This window comes from Drosophila busckii, chromosome 3R, assembly GCF_011750605.1.
Source record: "Drosophila busckii strain San Diego stock center, stock number 13000-0081.31 chromosome 3R, ASM1175060v1, whole genome shotgun sequence".
In the NCBI taxonomy this organism is placed as follows: Eukaryota; Metazoa; Arthropoda; class Insecta; order Diptera; family Drosophilidae; genus Drosophila; species Drosophila busckii.
In genome coordinates this window covers 21,391,668-21,411,949 of record NC_046607.1, presented here as the reverse complement: position 1 = coordinate 21,411,949, position 20,282 = coordinate 21,391,668, and the positions used below count along the sequence as shown (strand labels likewise).

Below are 20,282 nucleotides of genomic sequence, written 5' to 3'. Positions count from 1 at the left end.
ATCCGGCGCCGGGTATTCTTTCTTTCTTTTCTTCATTCTACTGACACTGAGTTGGAGTTATTTGTTTTTGTCTTTTGAAGTATTTACAAGAACCTTTAGAGTTCTAAGCTAGTGTGGGAGAGTTGCCCAGCAGTGTGGGCCGTTACAGATCTGTAAATATATTTGGTTAGCTTTCGTTGAATAAAATTGCAGATTGACGGACTTACTCATGGTCTCTTGCTGTATTTCTACTTTATACGAGGGATTGTCGTAGGCTGCATCGCTCTTGCGGGGTGGGGTAATGGAAGCCGTTTGATGCACTCGCCGCCTGGTAATGATCAGCAGCAACGCCAGCGTGGACATGATAGCCAGCGCAGCAATTACAGAAACCACCACGAGAGGACCGTAATAGTCACCAGTTGGTTGATCTGTCATTCCCGCCGTAAGCAGTTTACCTAAAAGGTAAATAAGTATTAGTTTTTGTTATACTAAACAACGCTTGGACATATCTTGAGTTTACCAAGATTCTTAAAGCTTTTATATATCCATTTAAACACTTGCAAGACTTGAAATTGTATAAACATCAAGTTGGCAATAAAATAAATTGAATATTAATAACTGTTGAGCGTACCTGTTTTGCCTGGCGCCGCTGGGCCACCTGGTTTGGTTATGAAGTTGACCACATTGCTCTTCTTCGTGTTGCCATTGGTCAGATACATTTCCAGCCAGAGGCGATACTTAGTGCCAGGTTTGAGGTCCATAATGAGCGTTCCTGTGGTGCTGTCCCGTTTGGCCACCTTGAAGACGCTCGAGTCCTCCTTGCCAGCATCGCTCTGGTAAATAGCACGATAGATGTGCACGAACTTGTCCTCCGGATAGGGCACGCCATTCCAGGAGATTTCCACGCTCTGTGTCTTCACCTTGGTCACATTCACCGTCACATCAAAGCCATAAACATCGACCTTTGGCGCTGTGCGCACCTTGATCATGTGTCCAGCACGCAGCTCAGCGCCATGTCCGGCAAATGGAATATAGTAGAGACCAATCTCGTAGCCCGTATCTGGCTGCAGATTCTGTATGGTGTAGCTGGTGAGTGTGCGATGGATGAGCGGCGAGGACGAGTAGATCATGCCAGTTAGCTCCTTGTAGCGCAGCTGCATGCCATCCACCACATCCAGCTGTTCGTCGGCCAGTTTCTTCCACGTCAGCTGCAGCCAGGTGGCATTGGTCTCGCTCACATTCAGCTCCGGATCCTCCACGGTCTTGAATATATCCTGGAAGTCCGGCCTGTAGTCCGAGATTTGCGGCGGCGGCGTTATGGTGCGCTCCGCTGGCATCTTAACCGTAAACACGCTGCTCGTGGGCTGTGAATTGAGATCACGCAGTATCAGCGTTATTTTCACCTTGTACAGCGAATTCGGCTCGAGTCCGGGCAGATCGAATTCCATTTGCGAGGTGGCAATCAGATCTTCGGGCGGCGCAAATATCTGCTGCTCCCAGTTGGACGAATCGTTGCTGGGTCCGTTTGTATAGCGCAGCTCGACGCGGCCGTGAAGATTAACATAGACCTGCGGTACAGTGAACACAATGCGTATGGTGCGCGGATCAATGGCCTCCAGTGTGTGGACCTCAATGTCGGGCTGCAGATTGCTGAAGCCTAAGAAGCAAATGGGAGAGCTGTGAGTATAATTAAAGTTCATCTAGCACCACCCGACTCAAGGTTAGAGTTAATTAATTTCTAAGAAGCGTTAAGTTAATGTGAGATGACGGCCTATGGATGTGTATGTGTGTGTGTGTGTGTTAGTACAGTAAAGTCCTGTGTGTCGTTGTTTTTCACTTGTCCGCACAACGGCATGAGGGACAGAGACAGAAAGATAGAAAGAGACTAAACTAAGGAAAAGCTTGTGACTAGAAAAGTTAAAACGTATTTTGAACCTGCTTGCTGCGCTGGCGTTGGTCGCTTATCCAAGCTCAGCATCTGGCTTGGAGCTTGACCCTGACTATGATGCAGACTATGTTCGCTGGCCTGTGTGGAGAGGCCGGAGCTAGTGCTAGAGCTTGACGGTATGTTGGGCTGTTGCTGTTGTTGTTGCTGCTGCTGCTGCTGTGAATGATGCAATGGGTGGCCTGGTATTAACGGATAGCTTTCGTAGGCTACAGGTTGGCCATCAACAATGGCAATGCCATGTGGTGGTGGAGCATGTTGCTGTTGCTGATGTTGATGCTGTTGTGCTGCTCCGCCGGGCACACTTTGCTGCAGATGCTGCAGTATCTGATCGATTTGCAGCTGAGAGTTTGGATTGGGATTGATGTTTTCCTTTTGAGCAGTGTGCTGATGTCCGGGCTGCTCTGCGCCCAGTATATTGAACAGATCCGATTGACTAGTAGGCACTGGTGGCGGTTTACCTTGCGGTATGCCATTGGGATTGATTTCGTATGGCTCGTAAGGATTGTAGGCGTCATAGGCAGGCTTGACAGGATTGTAAAAGCCATAGGGACCCAAATGTTGCTGATGCTGGTGTTGCTGCTGATGCTGCTGCTGTTGTTGGTGGTAGTCGTTGTAGTGACCACCTAGCTGCAATGGCACAAAGCCACCAGCTGGCAACAGGGCTGCTCCATTGTTAACCACATCCTCTTGCTGTTCCTCATGCACATCGTATTTAATATCATTCTGTTGTTGTTGCTGCTGCTTTTGTTGCTGCTGCTGGTGTTGGTGTTGATGCTGCTGCTGCTGGTGTGCTTTCTTATGTGCCTTGTCGTGCTTCTCAAAGATGCCAGCGCTCGCTTTGGGCGGCTTGCCATCCAGAGTCGGATAGAAGGCACTCAACGTGGGCTTCTTTTCATAGTCAAGCTCTATGGGCTTGGCTTGTGGCACTGTTGTCTCTGTTATCGGTTGCATGTTGAATGGTATTTGGATTATTTACAAATGCATAGCGTGAATTTCAGTTTGTATGAGCGTAAGATTATAAAAAGAAATAAAAAGGCAAAAAATATAAAACAATAGCGCAGATTATAAAGAATGCAAAGCAAACAGGCAAAGCGCAAATAAATGAAATTTGAATTTAGAATAAAAAAAAACCCAAAAATAAATAATGCGATGAGAACATGCAAGAAAGAGAGCCAGTGAATGAGCGAGAGAGATGAACATGTTTTGGCTGCATAAATTTGGATGAATGCTTTGGATTTACATAATCAAAACGTTGGCATTACAACTCCAAGTTCCAGACGCCAACTTGACAACATGCGTTGATTGAGTTTGAAATGCCAACGGTAAATTGCCCAGCATGCAAAACCGATTAGAAATAAAATATATGAATGTACGCTTGCGCCTTGTTTACCATTGGGTGTGGGCGTGGACGCTTGGGTTGGTAATGTTTGCTGTTGGTCCTGCTCGTGCTCCTGCTGGCCACCACCCAGCTTGGGCGCTAGCGGTGCACAGGTCCAGTGCTTGCAGCACTCGTCTTCGGGTATGGGCAATAGACGCGCCTGCGCTGGATGGCAAGGCAAGTCCGCTGGTGGCAAAGCCAATACTGGCGGACAGGCGGGACGACACTCAACCTTGCCGTTCTCACAGTAGCAATGCTTCTCGCAACCTTGATGAGAATGAGAAAATGTTTAAGCATGAGCGGACATGAGTTGCGTGGCATGTGGCAGCGCTAGCTTACCTGTTATATTGGCCGGTATGGGCGCCCAGTTGTCGAACTCCATGCCCTGGTAGCTGCAAGTGCCGTTATCCACGCAGCGCATACTCTCTGGACAGCAATGTGGCGCTACGGCCTTAAAGTCCGCCGGCACTGGCTCCCAGCGTATGCAGTGTGGATTGAGCACGTCCAGACCAAAGTTGGAGGGACACTCTACCTTGGCACAATGTAAGCCCTGCTCATTGCAAATGCACAGCTGCTCACAGCCATCGCGGAACTGCTGTCCCAGCTCATATTGCACACCCTTGTGCTCACAAGTGGCCGTGGCGCCGCCAGCAGCGCGAGCCTGCTCCGTCGAGCCAAAGCTGCGCTCCTGCTCATGTTCCTCACCAATGCTATTGCCGGCATGCAGTGTTGGCGTCGGTGGTTGCTGCTGCTCGTGGTCATCCAGCGTAACATCGCACAGTTCCAGCTGGCAGCAGACATCCTTGGGATCCTTCACATACACACACTTGTCGGCGCGCGTATGATTGCGCTCTGGGCAGCGTGGGCGGCAATTCATGATGCCTCCCTCGTCGCAATGGCAAATCTGCTCGCAGCCAATTTCCAAGCGTTCGCGGAACTTGTACACATTATCCTTGTAGGAGCAGTCGCTGCGCGGCCTTGGCGTGCTCCCTAACCATATGCGTATGCAGTTGTATATAGGCGTATATGTGTGTATGTATGTGTGTTTGTGTGTGTGGAATGCACGCATGATGATGTTTATGGAATGCATAGAAAACACAGCGTTAAAGCATGAACTAACTACAAAGCGAAGCTAGAGCAAAAGTCGCTTTCTCTGCACTCACCTCCTTCCTCCTGCTCGTAGACAGGTGCTGGCGATGCTTCCATATTGGTCGTCGAAACGCTGGGCTCCAACAATGGCTCGTCACAGACCATTGTGCGGCAGCACTCATCCTCCTCCACCAGACGCTCGTGGCAATGCGGATTAGCCATGCTGCGCTGGCTGCCACGCGGATAAGTAGCGCCCTTGCAACGCGGCTCACAGATCCATTCGCCGCGATTGCAGGTGCAACGCTCATCGCAGTCGCGTTCCATGCTCTCGCCATGCTGCCAAAATAGAAACGGGAACTGATTAAATAAAGCTCGTCTAATTATATTAACTAAATCTAAGTCCTTTATCTGTTTTAATCTCACTTGTAAGTTTTTCTTTACAAATGGCGGCGATTTTATTAATACGGATATATCGATAACTAATCGTTTGAGTGCATAATTTGACAGCCCTGAATCTTCTTCAAAATGAATAAATGCTGCCAAAGCGAACCAAAAAAGCTGCGCCTAGTACTATTGAGCAAGCGCAGATGGATCCTAACAACCCAGGGCTCTAGTTGGACCACTGCAGACGCCCAGAGAAGATGCTGACGTACATTGTCAAATACACACAATCGAATTAAAGCCAATTTATGTAGGAGAGAGAGACTTTTTCAATGCACTATTAAGTTAACTAAGTTTAGATTTTGATTTGTAAATAAATAAAAAGAACTACACAATAAACCCCAATTTTGTATTAAATAAATACTACTCATTATTCCTCATTAGTTGTCATTATTTGCAGTTCCAGTTATGCAGTGGCCTTAGCTTTATCTTAGCTTTCGCCGACTGCGAATACAAATGGCAATTGCCAGGCACAGTTTCTAATGCTAAGAACTGCTGCTACAATTGACAAGTAATGACAATAGACGCCGTTTGACGCTGGCGCTGTGCCAGTTTGAGTAATGGCATTTGCTAAAAATTATGACGTGAAAGCGCGATGGAGACGAGGGGAGCGTGAGCGAGCAAATTGCGTCAATTTTGTAGACAAATCATCAATCAAGTGTTTGAAAGGCTTGCAGACAAGATTAACGGCAGGCATTTCCTGTTTTGCAGTCAGCTGGATTGGCTGAGCTGCACCAATAACCAAATATGTCAAAGTGCCACCCACACGCGGCTAGTTCGTTGCCAGACTCTTTTGTTTTTAAAGCTGCTTACGCATTTTAATGAGCGTAGAGGCGTCCGTTGGTATTCAACGCTTTAACGCGCATGCTTGAGAACTCAAAACGCCGCCAAAACTCATGAAACTATAGCTATTTGTTTTTGAGGCGTGCCCTGCCCATTGTGGCACATTAAACTACATTCAAGTTGGCTAAAATTGCTTCGCTTCGGCTTGTTGTTCAATAAAGTGTGCGCGATTGTTGAGATATTTGCTGGTGGCGCACTTTAAAAAAGCATTTGTGGCATGCGGCTGGCATGTTGCACGTGTCCGCTCGATCGATCGGACAAACGAATGAACGAGTCTGAGCATTACAACAATTCATTAAAAGTGAAAGCAACAATTATTTCATATCGAGCCAACACGATTATGAAAACAACTGTTGAACGAGCTTAAAGAAAAATTAATAACTAAATTGAATTAAGGCGGCAGAGTTTATAGCAGCAGCGCATACCCTATCATTGGGCTAAGCAAACAGTTTAAGCAAAGCAATGGACTATCAATTGGTTAGTAGAGCTGCAGCTTAAGTGGGCGCGGCAGTGCTGAGTGCAACGTTTGATGAACACGTCACACTTGGACAGACGCCAAAAGAGAAGCGTGTGCAACAATTTATGTAAATTACACGCAGCTGTTAATTAGTTTAAAGATAAAAGCGCGAGCAGCATTTAAGCTCGTCGAGTGCCGACAACAATGTTAACAATATGCAGTTTGCTGTGGAAAGAACTTTGGAGAGTAACAACGACAACAGCAACTGTTGCAGCATCAATCACACAGCCCAGCAATTTGTTGGAATTTAAAAGGCGCGCAAATATTTGCATAATTGCTGCTTTGGCACAAAACAAAATAACAAAAAGGTAAACCGCATAAAAGGCAATCAGCGAAATGTGCACCAAAAAATGAATTTTGTGCCAAACGGCAACTGCTGCAGCTGCGGCAAAATGTTGCTCTTGTTGACCGGTTTGCGTTGTTCGCTTTTTTATGAGTTGCCCAAACTTGTTGCACATTATGCAATCAAGTGACGACAAGGCAAACTGGAGCTGGAGCTTGGCTGCGCCGCCAGGAAGTTGCAGGCGTTGTTGCAAAGTGAAATAAGTTTATAAATTTAAAGTTGCTTGCCATATTAAGTATACGCACCTTATAGTTCTTGTTGTTGGCCAGACATTCGCGGTGCATTGTATCGCCGCTGGCTGTAATTTCTACGATTTTCGGCACTTCCGTTTCCGCTTGCGCTGTTGTTGTTGTAGCTGCAGTAGTAGTTGAAGTAGTGGTTGTTGATGTGGCTGGCAGCTCAGTGCGATCCTCATCCATGCTGACGTCGCTTAGGTCCATTAACGATTCATGCATGGTGGCATTATTATGCTGGAAGATCAGCTCCGCATCGCTATCGTCGCCCGCGGAGCGACCCTCGCCGGCAAACGCAACAAATGGCGATTCGCTGGTGGTTGTTGTTGTTGTGGTTGTTGTAGTATCCAGCGCTGGGTGCGCATGTTGTCCTTCAACAATGTTAATCACTGCGTCGCTCGGCTCTTCTGGCTGCGCACTACTCATTGTGGTTGCCTCTGCTTCTGCCTCTTGCTCTGCCACCAACATTGGCTGCTCTTCGTGCTCATTCATATGCATGGCGCGTGCTCGCGATGTTGTTGTCGTCTCAGTTGCCGGCTGTGCAGTCGCCTTGTGCTCCATGCTGACAACAATGCCAGCAATCGACTCGCTTGTGCTTGTTGTTGTTGCTGCTGTTGATGTAGCTGCTGCTGTTGTTGTTGCTGTTGTCGCTGACTCGCCCTCCTCAGTGCTGCTTGACAGCATTTGATAATCTTCGTGCTCGGCCAGGCGATCATGATTCTCGGACAGTATATGCACATGATAGGGATCTTCTGATTCACTTGTTGCTGCCTTTTCAGTTGTGCTGCTTGTGGTTGTTGTTGTTGCTGCTGCTGTTGACGCAGCGACTGTTCGCTGCTCGCTGTCACTTTCATTCTCAACGGGGCGGGGCTCGTTCTCCTCACTATCGCTGGCAGTTATGAGCGTTGCCGGATGTCGGAAATTATTCAAATCCTTGGCATCATCTTCGCTCTCATTGGAAATCTGATTGATCAAGAGCTCATGCTGCTGTTCATGCTGCTCCTGCTGCATTTGGCTCTCAGTTGTGGCGACTGCATCAGTCTCTGCGTGCTCATCCTTTAGAGGTATATGTTGTATATGCGTCTGATCCAGCTCTGCATGCTGAACAGCCTCAACACGCGGTGTTGTCGTTGGCTCCGTGGAGGTAATGGGTTCAATACTTGTAGAGCGCACTGTAGTCTCCTCCTTGCTGATCATTACAACAGTCGCCGTTGAGCTCTCTGCAATAAGCAAACAAAACAATTTTATTATTGCATTTAAATAGGTTTAAAATGATTGCTTATGCAATCAAAGTTTTAACTGATAATACATGCTAAATTTATTGAAAGGTTGGGTGAAGGGAGCTGCTAAATTAGTTCAAGCTCATCATAAAAATATTTGCAATACTTTACATAAGCGTGCAGACCGCTCTCTTTGTCGAATGCCAATTCGTCACATTTTAGAAATCAATTAGCACTAGCCAAAGCGTTTGCCATTCTGCTTACACAACTTTCTGCTGGGGTAAATAAACTTTAAGCCATCGATCGATTCGATAAGCTGTCCCACATTTACGGTAAAGAATGCCATACGCAAGGCTAGCGGAAACTGAAGCATCTGTAGGTTATGGCATCTGACTGAGCTGGCTGTATTGGAAATATCTCACGCGTCTCATCATCATTGGTAGCAACATTCGCAACGCCATCATTGAAACGTAAACGTAATTTCAGTTGCTGCCTGTACACAGCATCAATTCTTCAAAATCAGCAAAGTATTCATTAAGCTGCGATTGCGTCTTTCGCTGGCTGGCTGAATCATCAGCCATTCTTGGAACAGTCGCGGAACAAGCCCAAGAAAAAATAATAATATCAGTCAGCCACATCTTTCTGCAAAGTATTTCTTTTCGTTTTTTTTTTTTTGTTTTGGGTTCTCTTTGAGCTTCTCGCCTTGGGAAAGATGCAAGTTGTTGTGCTTAGAGCTTTTGTTGCTGTTGTTCTTTTTATGTTTCTTTGCTGTTGTTTCTACGTTCCTTCGCGCTTATATAATTACATTGATATTTGGGCATAGTTTCGGGGCGCAAAGCTCATGTCAAAAATAAATGATGATTTTAGTGAGGCAGCAACTGGTTCCCAGCAACAACAATAAATGCCGCACACTTGACTTAGTGCCCCGCACAGTGGACGCTTTAAATTAAAGCCTAATTCGTTAATCATAATTGCGGCTTAACTTAAGCAGCATTTTAGATTGTAAAATAATAGTGTAAGCTAGCAGTAAAAAATAATAATTATAAACGAACGTGTATAACATTTTTACAAGTCATCACAGACTGGCGCTCAATTAGCTTTTCAAAAGGTTTCAGCAGTGAATGAAATGTGTATTGAAATGTTGAGCATAAAGCACTAATAAGAAAAAATATGCTTATTCTTTAAACTTCCTGAAAATGGCTGTGGCTCTGAACCCTTCACTGCTTCATGGTAATAAAACGGAGAGCAAAAGAACTTCAACTTCAAGTTGTAGCAGCAAAAACACCCGCAAGTCAAAGCTTGACGAGCGCTGCAAATGTGCTGCCCCATGGGGGCGACATAGCTAAGTGTACTTGCAGCCATGTATGTGTGTGTGTGTGCAGACGGAGCACTATGAGTCTGTCTCTGGACACGCATGCGTGGTAATAAGCATAAAGGCGGCAACGAGACCAAGCAACAGCTCCGACGCAGTTGTCGTCGCTCCAATAAAAAACAAAAAACTAGCAAAGCAAAATAATAAAACTCCACCTTTGGCTATGCTGTGGCAGCCACAGTCAAGTCAAAAGGCCCCTTGCAACGGACGCCAATTTAGCGTTAAAATGTAGAAGAGCTTAGCTCGCTTCGTTAGGCCAGACACAGCTCCCAGTCGCCAGTCCCCCCAGTCTGACTGCACCAACGCCCTCTCGCGCTCGCTCTCACTCTTTCTCTCTTTCTTTTGTTTGCCTGTCTGTCTGCCTGTTGCCGTGTATGTGTGTGTGTGTGTGTGTTTTATGTTTTAGTTTGCAGACATTGCTTTTATTGTTGCTCTTACTAAGAACGCTTTGGGTTTTGTGTTTTTGGTGGGAGAGCGCAGGGCGCAGAACTTGAGCTAGGGTTAGTGACTTAAACCTTGAGTTTTCAGTTGTTTATGCTGCCTGCCTGCAGCTTCAACTTGTTGTTGCTATTGTTGCTGTCACGCTTAGCTGTTTATAATACTTGTTGCTGTTGTTGTTGTACGCTTCTTTTTGCTAGCTGCTCCTTTGTTTTGTCCGTTTTTGCTTGGCACACAATTTGTCTTTTACTGTCATTGATTTTCATTTTTCACTGACACTCGTTAAGCGTTTTGCGTTTTGCTGCAGCTTCAATTTTAAAGCTGCCTGCCTAGATATGCACATATGAGCGCTTTTGGTGGTCTCATTGCCTATGCACCGTTAGCCAAGTTAAGTTTTTAGTTTGCAGACAAAAGACTCAGGCAACGAACTTGACTTGAGTTGACTTGTTTGCTGCGCATGTCAAAAGGCATTTTGGTCTTGGACTCGTTTATGATATGCAACAAACACTTAAACAATCAGCAGCTTGATTATGCTATGTGTACGTGTGTGTGTGTGTGTGTACGCCCACAGCAAAGCAACAACAACAGCAACTTATGCAGAAATGCAAAACGTTGGCTCAACTCATTGGCGGTTGCTTGAAGTCGCCGCACGTAGCGCGGCTCTAAGCAAACAGACAGCGCCGCGGTTAACCCTATAAGAGTTCTACAAACGATGTGCTTAGAATTGACAAGCTGCCACAATGCCGCAAGCTGCCACAAGTTGCATGCTAACCGGATGTCTTTACTGTTGAATAAGACAAGCGCGCTGGCATTACAGTAGTCCACCATTAAACGGTACAGACTGTAAACAGCTGTCAGCTTCATGCATTATAATAATTATGCTTTGATCTGAGTGCAGCGCTTAGGCTTTCAAACTGGCACAACTTGCTTAATAGCCCTCGCAGCACCGGAAGCAAGTTATGTGCTGCCCACTCGTAATTAAGCTCACTCTATGCTGAGCCTTGGCCAACGGTCAAGCGTTGTAAAGTGCGCAAAAAGTGTCAACAACATTAACTATATGCATACAATTTATATTTTTGGATTTTGGGCAATGTAACGGTTGTGCGCTAATGCTTTGTCACGTAGCCACAAAGCGAGACACAAAATGAAATACAAAAACAAAAACCAATTGGATTTGCCCACTCCGCTGATCCGGTTTTAGTTTGAATTGAACAAAACTTTTTAAAATTTTAAACAAATATATATGCGGGCGCTTACGCAATTGGTATTGCACTTGGAAAGCTCAACACACACACATTTGTTTATATTTTTTGCGGTTTATTAATGGTGATTAATAATTAAATTCATTTAATATATTGTTTGTATAAAAAATTCAACTGCCTGTTTTCCATTTGTAGTATGTTAATTTATGAATCAAAGTGTGAAATTAGAGTGAAGGTCGCTGCATGCATAAATAAAGTTAAAACTGCTGCCTGGAAACTGGAGCAAGACTCAAAACTCGCAGCTTGTTTTAATTGTTTCATTTCTCATTTTTATAGTTGATGCTAAGCGTATAAGCGTTGGCATTTGGGTCAAGTACTTACGAGAGAATTCACTTGACGTTAAGCAACTATTTTTGTTGCATTTTATCTGCCTTTCTATCTAAATGTGCTTGGACAATAGAGTAGAAGAGAAGTAAGAGGGAGCGAGGGTGGGAGCGCAGGCATTTTCTCTGACATTAGGAATGCAGGAAAATAGGAAAATAGCTGACCGACCGAGCGACCATAAAACAAAATAATTTCCCCCCATTTGACCTTTTCAGCTACGAAAGTTCAGACGAATGAAAAATGCAACTTGATGTGGAATTCGGGCAGAGATGTTGGCTGAAAGCAAAACACGTTTGAAGAAGACAAAGACCTCTGGCAGTTAATTGCAAGCAAATATGACTAAACATAAAAGCCACTTAGCCATTGTACAATTGTTAGCTGTTATTTCGCAGCTCTAGCTGTATCTATAGCTGTATCTATAACTCCAAGCAATGACAACAGACTTTTGAGTAAACAAGTGAATGCGCTGCTCGGCTCGGCCATGAAATCGAATTGCAATTCAATTTAGAGCTACAGACAAAGAGGCTGTCTGTGTGTGTGTGTCTAATATGTGCGTTTGCCTTAGTGTGAAGGCCAGTAGAATGGCACAAGCTGGCTTTGAGTGCTTTTAGATTTAAAACTTTAATAGGCAAACGGCATGTAAAGCATTTGAAATAGTTCAAGTTGAATTTAAGCTGCAGTTAATGCACAATTTGATGCGTTGCTGCATCTTATGTATTTAAAGCTTCCTGTTAACATTCTATGCACCGTTCAATGACACAGTTAATTGCATAAACATAAGACAAGCCACACACACACACAATTATGTTATGTTGCAACTAAAGTGCATTAATTATTTATGGCAAGGCGCTACTTTTTTTCTCAGCAATAAAAAATATGGCATTACCTAATGCAATACAGTGGGTGTTGCATATATATTGCTAAGTGCATGCGCTGCATTGATGCAATTAACCAATGCATAAATCTCGCAGAGCAAGCGCAAATACAAGTTTTAATTAGCTCGTTCATTAATTGGTTGCTACTTCATTCTTTTCGTATTTTGCTGTTCTTGTTATTGCGCCCCTGACACAAATAACTTGCCTAGTTGCTTAGCTTTTCACCTGGCATGCGTTGTCAAGTGGCCAACCAGTTGGTTCTTTAATATGATTCGATGCAGGCAATAAATTTCCAGTTTAGGAGAAAGCCAGCTTGTCTCTCTATCGGAAAAATCCCACACAGGGTTCAAAGCCCACTGTTAATGGTGTCGGCTTGGGCATGTGTCTCTTTCTTAATTTTATATTTTATGTATTGACACCACAGTTCGAAAATCCATGCTGTCATATTTATGGGCAAAATGTTAATTGTTAGCTGCAGACACTGTCTACACTTTCACGCGCTTCAAAGCTCAAAACTCAGCCTCAGGCCATGGCATTCGCACTTGTATGCGTTCGCCCAAGTGTCATATACACTGGAGTAACAAACAAGCTGCAATTAACAACATTTTGTTGTTGCGTTAGCTATGTGTGTGTGTGTGTGTGTGTTGTTGTTGAAAAGTCTTAAGCTACTTTTACTTATCGGTTCATTACAACGCACGCTGCCAGCTAATCGAGCATGAACCCCTTAGCGAAAGGTAAACTACAAGCAAAATACATATTAGAAGAAAAGAGAAACAGTTGAAAATAGCAACATAGCTAAATATTTGCACGCACTGCCACACCCAGCTGAGAAATACACACGCAAAAACTTTTGTTTTTATCCTTGAGCACAAATGACTTAGGGCACAAACTTGTGACCTGCGGTTTCTGCAGAATTTCTCAACGATAAACAAATGTTGAGTATGCATATTGCTCATATATTAACGCTACCGTCGTCATGCTGTTGCTGGTAAACAAAAGACTTAAGCGAGAAGCTTAAAAATATTCTCTATTGTGTTTTTATTCTATGCGGCCGTGCGAAAATTGAATATTGTTTCAAGTTCTTTGCATAAGTTTTTATGTTTAACAATTTTAATTTAGTTTTATTGTCTCCTTGCGAGCCGAATTTAAATATCACGATATCGTGCATTAAATATGCAATAATTTGAAATTATAAAGACATATAATCATAATTTATACACAGTTTATTGTTTTCGTTGCAGAAAGTTGCCGAAAAACAAACCAACAAACTGCTGATGAGTGCGCAGACGTAATTGAGGTCGTTACTTGCCATTTTGAATTGATATTGAATATTTCGTGATGTGCTTTTATTGTTAAAATTGTGCAAGGAGCGAGAGAGATAGCGAGACCTTTGTACAAGTGCAGGCAATGGAACTGCTTAATAGGATTTCATAGCATTGAATTTTGAACCAAGGCAAGGCCAACAATTAGCGCCCAATTTACAGTTGGCCAAAACAGCGAACCACAGCCAATTTACATAAATGATTTATGCACATTCAACAACAACAAGCACTGCAATTTTCCAACACATTAGCGAGTGATAAAAGGTCAATATTAACAATTGGCATGAGTTAGTAACTATAACGGCGCTTGGCTATAATTAATATATGTAGATTCTACTGCGACAATAAAACAAACAGGTTTGACTATATATTACGATATCTACGTTTATATATTGGCAGTTAAATTGTCGCCCACCTGACGCCAAGTTAGTCAAGTAATCTTGCAATCTTTAAACAATCTTTGTCTTGGCATTTGATTCATTAAGCACGAGGGTTGAACTCCAAAAGAGTTGCGTGGAGGCGTTTGCGGCATTTGAATGATTTATGTTTTATAACTAATTTACTACACGTCTTTTTAATTGTCGTTGTCCAAAAATTAAAAGTGTAGGTTCATAAGGTGGCACCTAGAAAAACAAATTGCTTATGACACACACACAATTAGTTGAAGGACTAGACACCCAACCTGCTGCCTTCAACCTCAAACAGTTCATTGTCTAGCGAACGCTTTGTGTGGTCTAAATCGTTTCGTTGGCTAAAAGCTCAGCATGTTATAAATAGAGTTTTATTAACGCTGCTGATGTCTATCGCCAGCAACGTGACACGTTTGATGAGCAGCTGACATTAAAACTCAAATTACAGGTAAACTAATTATAAAAGCAAACGTTACAACAAACAATTAAACTGTTAACCCAATTCGAACGTCGATTGTACCAAAGTTTCGATTGGCTAATGAAGTGCTGCGGCTGTCTTTCACTTTTGTGCAGCTCTAAACTTAGAATCAAAGTTTATGTAAATGAAAGCAGCTAAACTAGTTATGGCAACAACTTTTCTACGCATTGGCAAATGTAAATGGAAATTCAAAGACAATTTTTTAGCATGTTTATATTAATTGTTGTGTGGCATGCCTCAGTAGTCACACATAAAAAGCTTTCATTACAAACAGAAATTTCACTTTGAAGTAGCGCATAATTAACAAAGTAATTCAAGAGGAAATGCCAAACAGCATTCTATACATGATTAATCCCCAAAAAAAAGCGCTGCGCTCCATTTAAGCGTTATAGGAAAACGTTGGTAATTACCTAGAAATGCTTTTTCGACTATCGCAAAGGGCGGCAGTCAGTTGTGTAGCTGTGGCTGTGGCGTGGCGTTAATTGGTGTGGCTCAAAGAACGAAATTTGATTATGGGTCTGGGGAGCAGATTAAAGTGTCTGAAAAGCGTTCGAGATGCGCCTTGGCGACGTCTGCCTTACACAAGTAACTATAATTTTCGTGCCATGGCTTTTGTAACTCACCAGCATCGCTTGCGTTCAATTTGTTGTTGCTGCTGCCCAAAGTCGTTGAACTATCCAACATGGTTGCAGTTGTTGCGGCTGTTTCTGCTGCTGCTGCTGCAGTTGTTGTAGTTGTTGTTGTTGTTGGCTCGCTGCTGCTTTGTTCTACGGCAATTGTTGTTGCTGCTGCTTCGCTTGTTGTTGTTGTTATGCTGGCAGCTGTTGTGCTTGTTGTTGTTGTTGTAGTTGCTGTAGACTCTGCAGCAGCAGCAGCAGCTTCGGTTGCCGTTGGTGTTGTTGTATCCATTGCTGGCATTGCAGTTGTTGTAAGCATCTCTGCTGCTGCTGCTGCTGCAGCATCCTCGCCTGCAGGCGCAGACGCTGCGCGCTCAATTTGAATGCCAAGCAGCAATAATCCGCAGAGACTGGCCACAAGCAGTCTACTCCATTGGCACGCCACTGCTGCTCTTCTTCTTCTTGCAACCGCTTGCATTATGTTTTTATGTATTTATGATTTGCACTTGTTATGTATTTTTTAGAAACTATAAAATTAAAAACAATAATTTTAGCGAATTCGCAAATGAGTTGCGCTTTTTATAAATTTGATTTCTCTCTTTTTATGGCGCTTTTTTTTAACATTTACATTTAGTTAACGTGTTGTTGAATTTAGTTGCACGTTTTTGTTTGACATTTGCTCGCGTTTGTAGTGGGAATTGTTTTCAACTATTTGGTAAACCTAAATGCTGCCATTTCCGTGGAAAGTTGGCTTAAATAATGATAATAGCGTTTGCGGTTTGTTTGCAAGTCTTAACACTTGCTAATGTTGTTTTGCTTAAAAAGAAAAATTCAAGGAAATCTTTTGTCATTTGTCATATTGCATGGCAAATACTATAATGTAAAGTTCGTGTCCTAAGTCTTTTGTTTAATGCTGCTAATTAATGCGCAACTCCAATTTTGATTAACCCTAATCCCAGTCTATGTATGCTAGTAGTAGAAATTATATGCAAGCTCAATATGCATGCAACTATTGCTAGATCCAAAAGCAAGCAAAGCTGCAACAAAAAAAATACATATTTTTCAACCGGTTCCTAGTGCAACTAGAAGCGGCTCTGTGGCATTTTTTTGCGGCAACTTTGGCCGACTGCGAGCAACTAGAAGACCGCAAATGCAATTGATGCTGTTGCTCTATTGTTGTTGGCCAAGTTTTTGGTTGCACATTGTATTAATTGTATAAAATACAATGCCGCCAAGTGTCACAGTTCACAGCAAGTACTTTGAGCTGAGCTCTGAACTACTTAATATTAATTTATATATAAATGATGTCATTGTAAAAGTTATAAACTGCGCTTGTTTAGACTGCCATTTCACATTTCACTCTCACTCCTTTTATGTGGAAATGGCAGCAGCTAAAGTCAAGTAAAGAAGAAGAAAACACACAACAGTTAGCGGGGAGAGCAAGCAACAAAAACTTGTTTTCTTCTATTTGTTTTCTTTGATTTTTAGGTATTTTTAGTGGAATTTTTCACTACATGTTTCACTTGATCTCGCTCGTTTGTTCAGAAGAAAGCCGCGCTTTGCATAAACGCACACACACATAAACATAAATATATATATGTATATACACTTTTGCACTAACCCGATGCGCAAAGGTTTTGTATAGTTGGCCAAGCGCAGGGGCCACGTTTCTGTTGCTGGCTAAAACACACGACTGTGCGCCTGATTTATTTGTAAGCAACCGCTCTGGCTGAAGCACAGTCTCCAACTGAACACACAGAGCACGGGCACGGAGACGGCGCGCGCTCAATTCACCACGAAGCCGGCCACGTCGCGACTCTATCACGAGACAGTCCACAGACAGGTTTGAGTCGTTAAGCTGCTGCGCTCGCTGTGTTGAGTTTCGATTGCTCGCAACAGCTGAGCGACAGGTGAGAGAGCGCGCTGCTTGACATAATCGCTCTCACACTCACTCTTATGTGGGTGTGTGTGTGTGTATGTGTGTGTGATTAATGCAAGAAGTCGTTGAATTTTTGAAATTTGGCAGCATAAGGCTGAGACTTTGGGAAACTTTGGCAAGGCAACGACTTGACAAGTGAACTCAACAAACTGATTTGAACCAGCAATCAATAACAGATCGACTACGCCTACTCTTGTACTTATCTATAAAGACCTAACCGCATTCAAGAGCGAAATCTTACTCAGCATCGAATCAGTGATTGCTGCGCCCAATCACAAATTCTTTGACTGAAATGCCAGCAATGCAAACGAAGACGCGCCCAGCTTATGTCAGCAGTCATCAATGGCAATCTTTGGCCAATTTGCAGCGAGAACCAGCAACGTCAAAAACTATAAGCCTTCAATTCGCCGACTTGCACACAAATAACATGAAAATGTGCACCACTGTCTGCCATTGTTAGAGTCATATATAAGGCATGTGGTTGTTGTTGCTGTTTCTGTTGCTGTTGCGGTTGCAAATTGAAAACAGAATTCCAAAATGCGCTTTTGGTGTTGCAAAAACTTTTGGCCAGGCCAACGCGCTGCCACTTCCATTGTTAGTCACTCACTGAGCTGTGTCTATAACAATAACGGTACAAGTGCCGGCCAAGTTGCAGTTGAGTTCTTTTGAAGTAAAGATAAACAGCAGAAATCGTTGTCTGTCGTTATGAGTCAGTTGCAAGGCTCATGCAAATATTAAACAGTAAAAAAACTTTATTAACTGACACTTGGCATTGCCTTAGCCAAACAAACGACTTAGGCAACAAACCTTTGCCGCCTGCAAATAAACAAATTCACACATTACAAATATATTGCAAGGCCAAATGACCAAATATATATACAGCTAACGTTGAGTCATTTCTGTTGGCTTAATTCAAAGAAATGCCAAATGACAAATGCAAAGATTCTCAAGCACGCCTGCAGTTAATGTTAATATGCTACCAACTATGATGTCATTGTGCTGCAAATAATTTCAATTTATGAACATTTGGCTTTCAATTTTTTGTATCTGTATCTGCGCTTATTTTGTCTTTGGCCAAAAGCTGGCGCAGCGGCACTTTTGTACGCATTTCATTAGCGACTAAATACTTGTTGTATACATATATGCATGCATGCATGTGTGTGTGTGTGTGTGTGAGTGTATAACTTGTCTGCAGCGGGCACAACCGGTGTCGCTTGTGCCTGTCTCGTCTTGGCTTTTGTTTGTTTTGTGGCATATGTATAAAGTTATTTATTTAAGCCGATATGTATACACCAACGATATGTCTGCACACACACATACAGCCGCACACACATACACATGCATATATATAACATACAAGTCGACTGCTTGCATTTGTTTTTGTCTGCGTTTGCTTTACTTTTACTTTCATATGCAACTGGTTGCTGAATGGGGAAGCAGCCGCATGTGTATGTGCATGTGTGTGTGTGTACCTGTGTGTGTGTGTGTGCTGCAGTCACGGGCCACAAAACGAAATTGTTTATAAAGTGATTGTCAATCATTTTTGGTGCCATGTCGCTTAACCGCTTTAACAACGAATAAACCAACAACAACAAGCCACAAAAACTGCTACACATTTGGAGCTTGGAGCCGGTCATGGCCATATGACACATGGCACAATTATAGCACCAAATATTTTGAACAATTACTTGATATAATTATTGTGAAATTCGTCGCAAGTCAATTTGAATTAATTTCGGTAAACAAACAATTAATAGCAACCAATATAATTAGCCCCAAAAACAAAACAATAGATTGCTCCAACATTTGGCCAATTAGTTAAATGCTTTTAATAAGCATATAAGGAAACTCGCAAACGTATTAAAAAGCGTTGTAAGCAGCGCTGGACTAGTTTGAGTTTTTTGGGGGCCACGCTAAGAGATTTTGTGTTGATTTCATGCATTGACGTTACGCTTGTAATAGAAACCTCCATGTGATTTGACGCGCAAATTTTCATGTGTAACCGAAAATGAAGACATCATGAAAATGAAAACCCTCACAGATATATATAATGATAGTTGTCTATGTTATGCACTTGGGCAGTCATATTGTGAAAAGAAATTCGTTTGGGCGCTTTTATGTAACGTGGAAATGACATTTGGCTCATTTCTATGTAGATCTCATTGTCAGCAGAGGAAATAGACAAACTTTCGCCTAAATACAAACGGTATATTTATGGCTAATATCCAATAACAAGTCGCACGCCTATCGCATTACCAACTGAAGACAGTCGCAGTCTAAACAACATTTGAATTTAAGCATCAAACACCTGCGAGGCGTCACTTGGCTTGTTTCTTTGGCATTTGACACGAGTCGTTGACATATTGACCAGTTCACAAGCATTAGCCATGACCATGGCTTGATGAGCTCTGAGCGCAAATTGTGCAACGTTTTTATTTTAGTTTAATTTATGCATGTTTGAACATGCGAACTGTCAAAATTACAATAATTATTGCAAATTTTTGCCAATCGCTACAGCGACGGAGACTGTGAAAGTTTTGCACACACAGGAAGATGGGTGAAGATTTATGCAATCGTCCGTCCGGCGATATCGTTTAAATTATCTACGCTACACTTTCGTGCTCTCGCAGCTCCCAAATGCAAATACTGGCTCAAGGCTGTTGGCCATAATGTGGCTGAGGCCTGCATACTAAATGCGCTGTGATTCACATTCAGGCTAAAAATTAGTGCTCGAACGGCCTTCACAGGCGGCAACGAAAGTCGACAACGTCACAAAATTGTGCGCGCGTAATTCGAGAAAAAACCAATTGATATTAACCGTTTAGCATTTCGTTAACAAGCCAATAAGTGACTCAGTACGCAAGCATTTTGAGGGTTTTATTTTTTATTTTTGGCAATAAACAATTCATTATAGCATGTTCCGTTAATAGCATAGTAAGCTGTTTAGAATTGTTAACGTGATCGTGCATCTCTCAAGCTCAAAGAATAATATTGAAGGTAACTAGCCAAAAGTATTAAAGCGCCCAAGGAAATATGAGTATCTTAAATAAAAAGCAGTTTGTTGTTAACCTTCAATGCATATGACTACTAATATTTTGTTAACTTCCAGCTTTGCTCTAAAAATAAATTAAAAAAAAAGTTTATTAGCGCGCGCTGGTCATTCATAATTATCAATTATTTATGCTTATGTCTTTTGAGAATAACACTAGTGCCATATTAAAGTTAAGGCAACAATTTCAGTTAACCTCTGCGCC

General features: G+C 42.7%; 1 protein-coding gene across 3 annotated transcripts; it reads right to left on the bottom strand.

Annotated features, from left to right (window-relative positions):
* Positions 1–72: 72 nt before the first annotated feature.
* On the bottom strand, positions 73–15,224 carry LOC108603984 (putative epidermal cell surface receptor). 3 transcript variants are annotated; one of them, XM_017993211.1, is made up of 9 exons: positions 15,096–15,224; positions 6,784–7,991; positions 4,469–4,730; positions 3,645–4,295; positions 3,318–3,572; positions 1,915–2,862; positions 611–1,636; positions 207–434; positions 73–150 (listed from the first exon to the last, which is right to left on the bottom strand). In XM_017993211.1, exons 1-9 carry the CDS (start codon positions 15,154–15,156, stop codon positions 143–145), a joined length of 4,647 nt encoding a protein of 1,548 aa, XP_017848700.1. In that variant the 5' UTR covers positions 15,157–15,224; the 3' UTR covers positions 73–142. The 3 variants fall into 3 exon arrangements, with proteins under 3 accessions (XP_017848700.1, XP_017848702.1, XP_017848701.1); XM_017993213.1 differs by lacking the exon at positions 1,915–2,862; XM_017993212.1 differs by lacking the exons at positions 3,318–3,572; positions 3,645–4,295.
* Between the last annotated feature and the right edge of the window lie 5,058 nt (positions 15,225–20,282).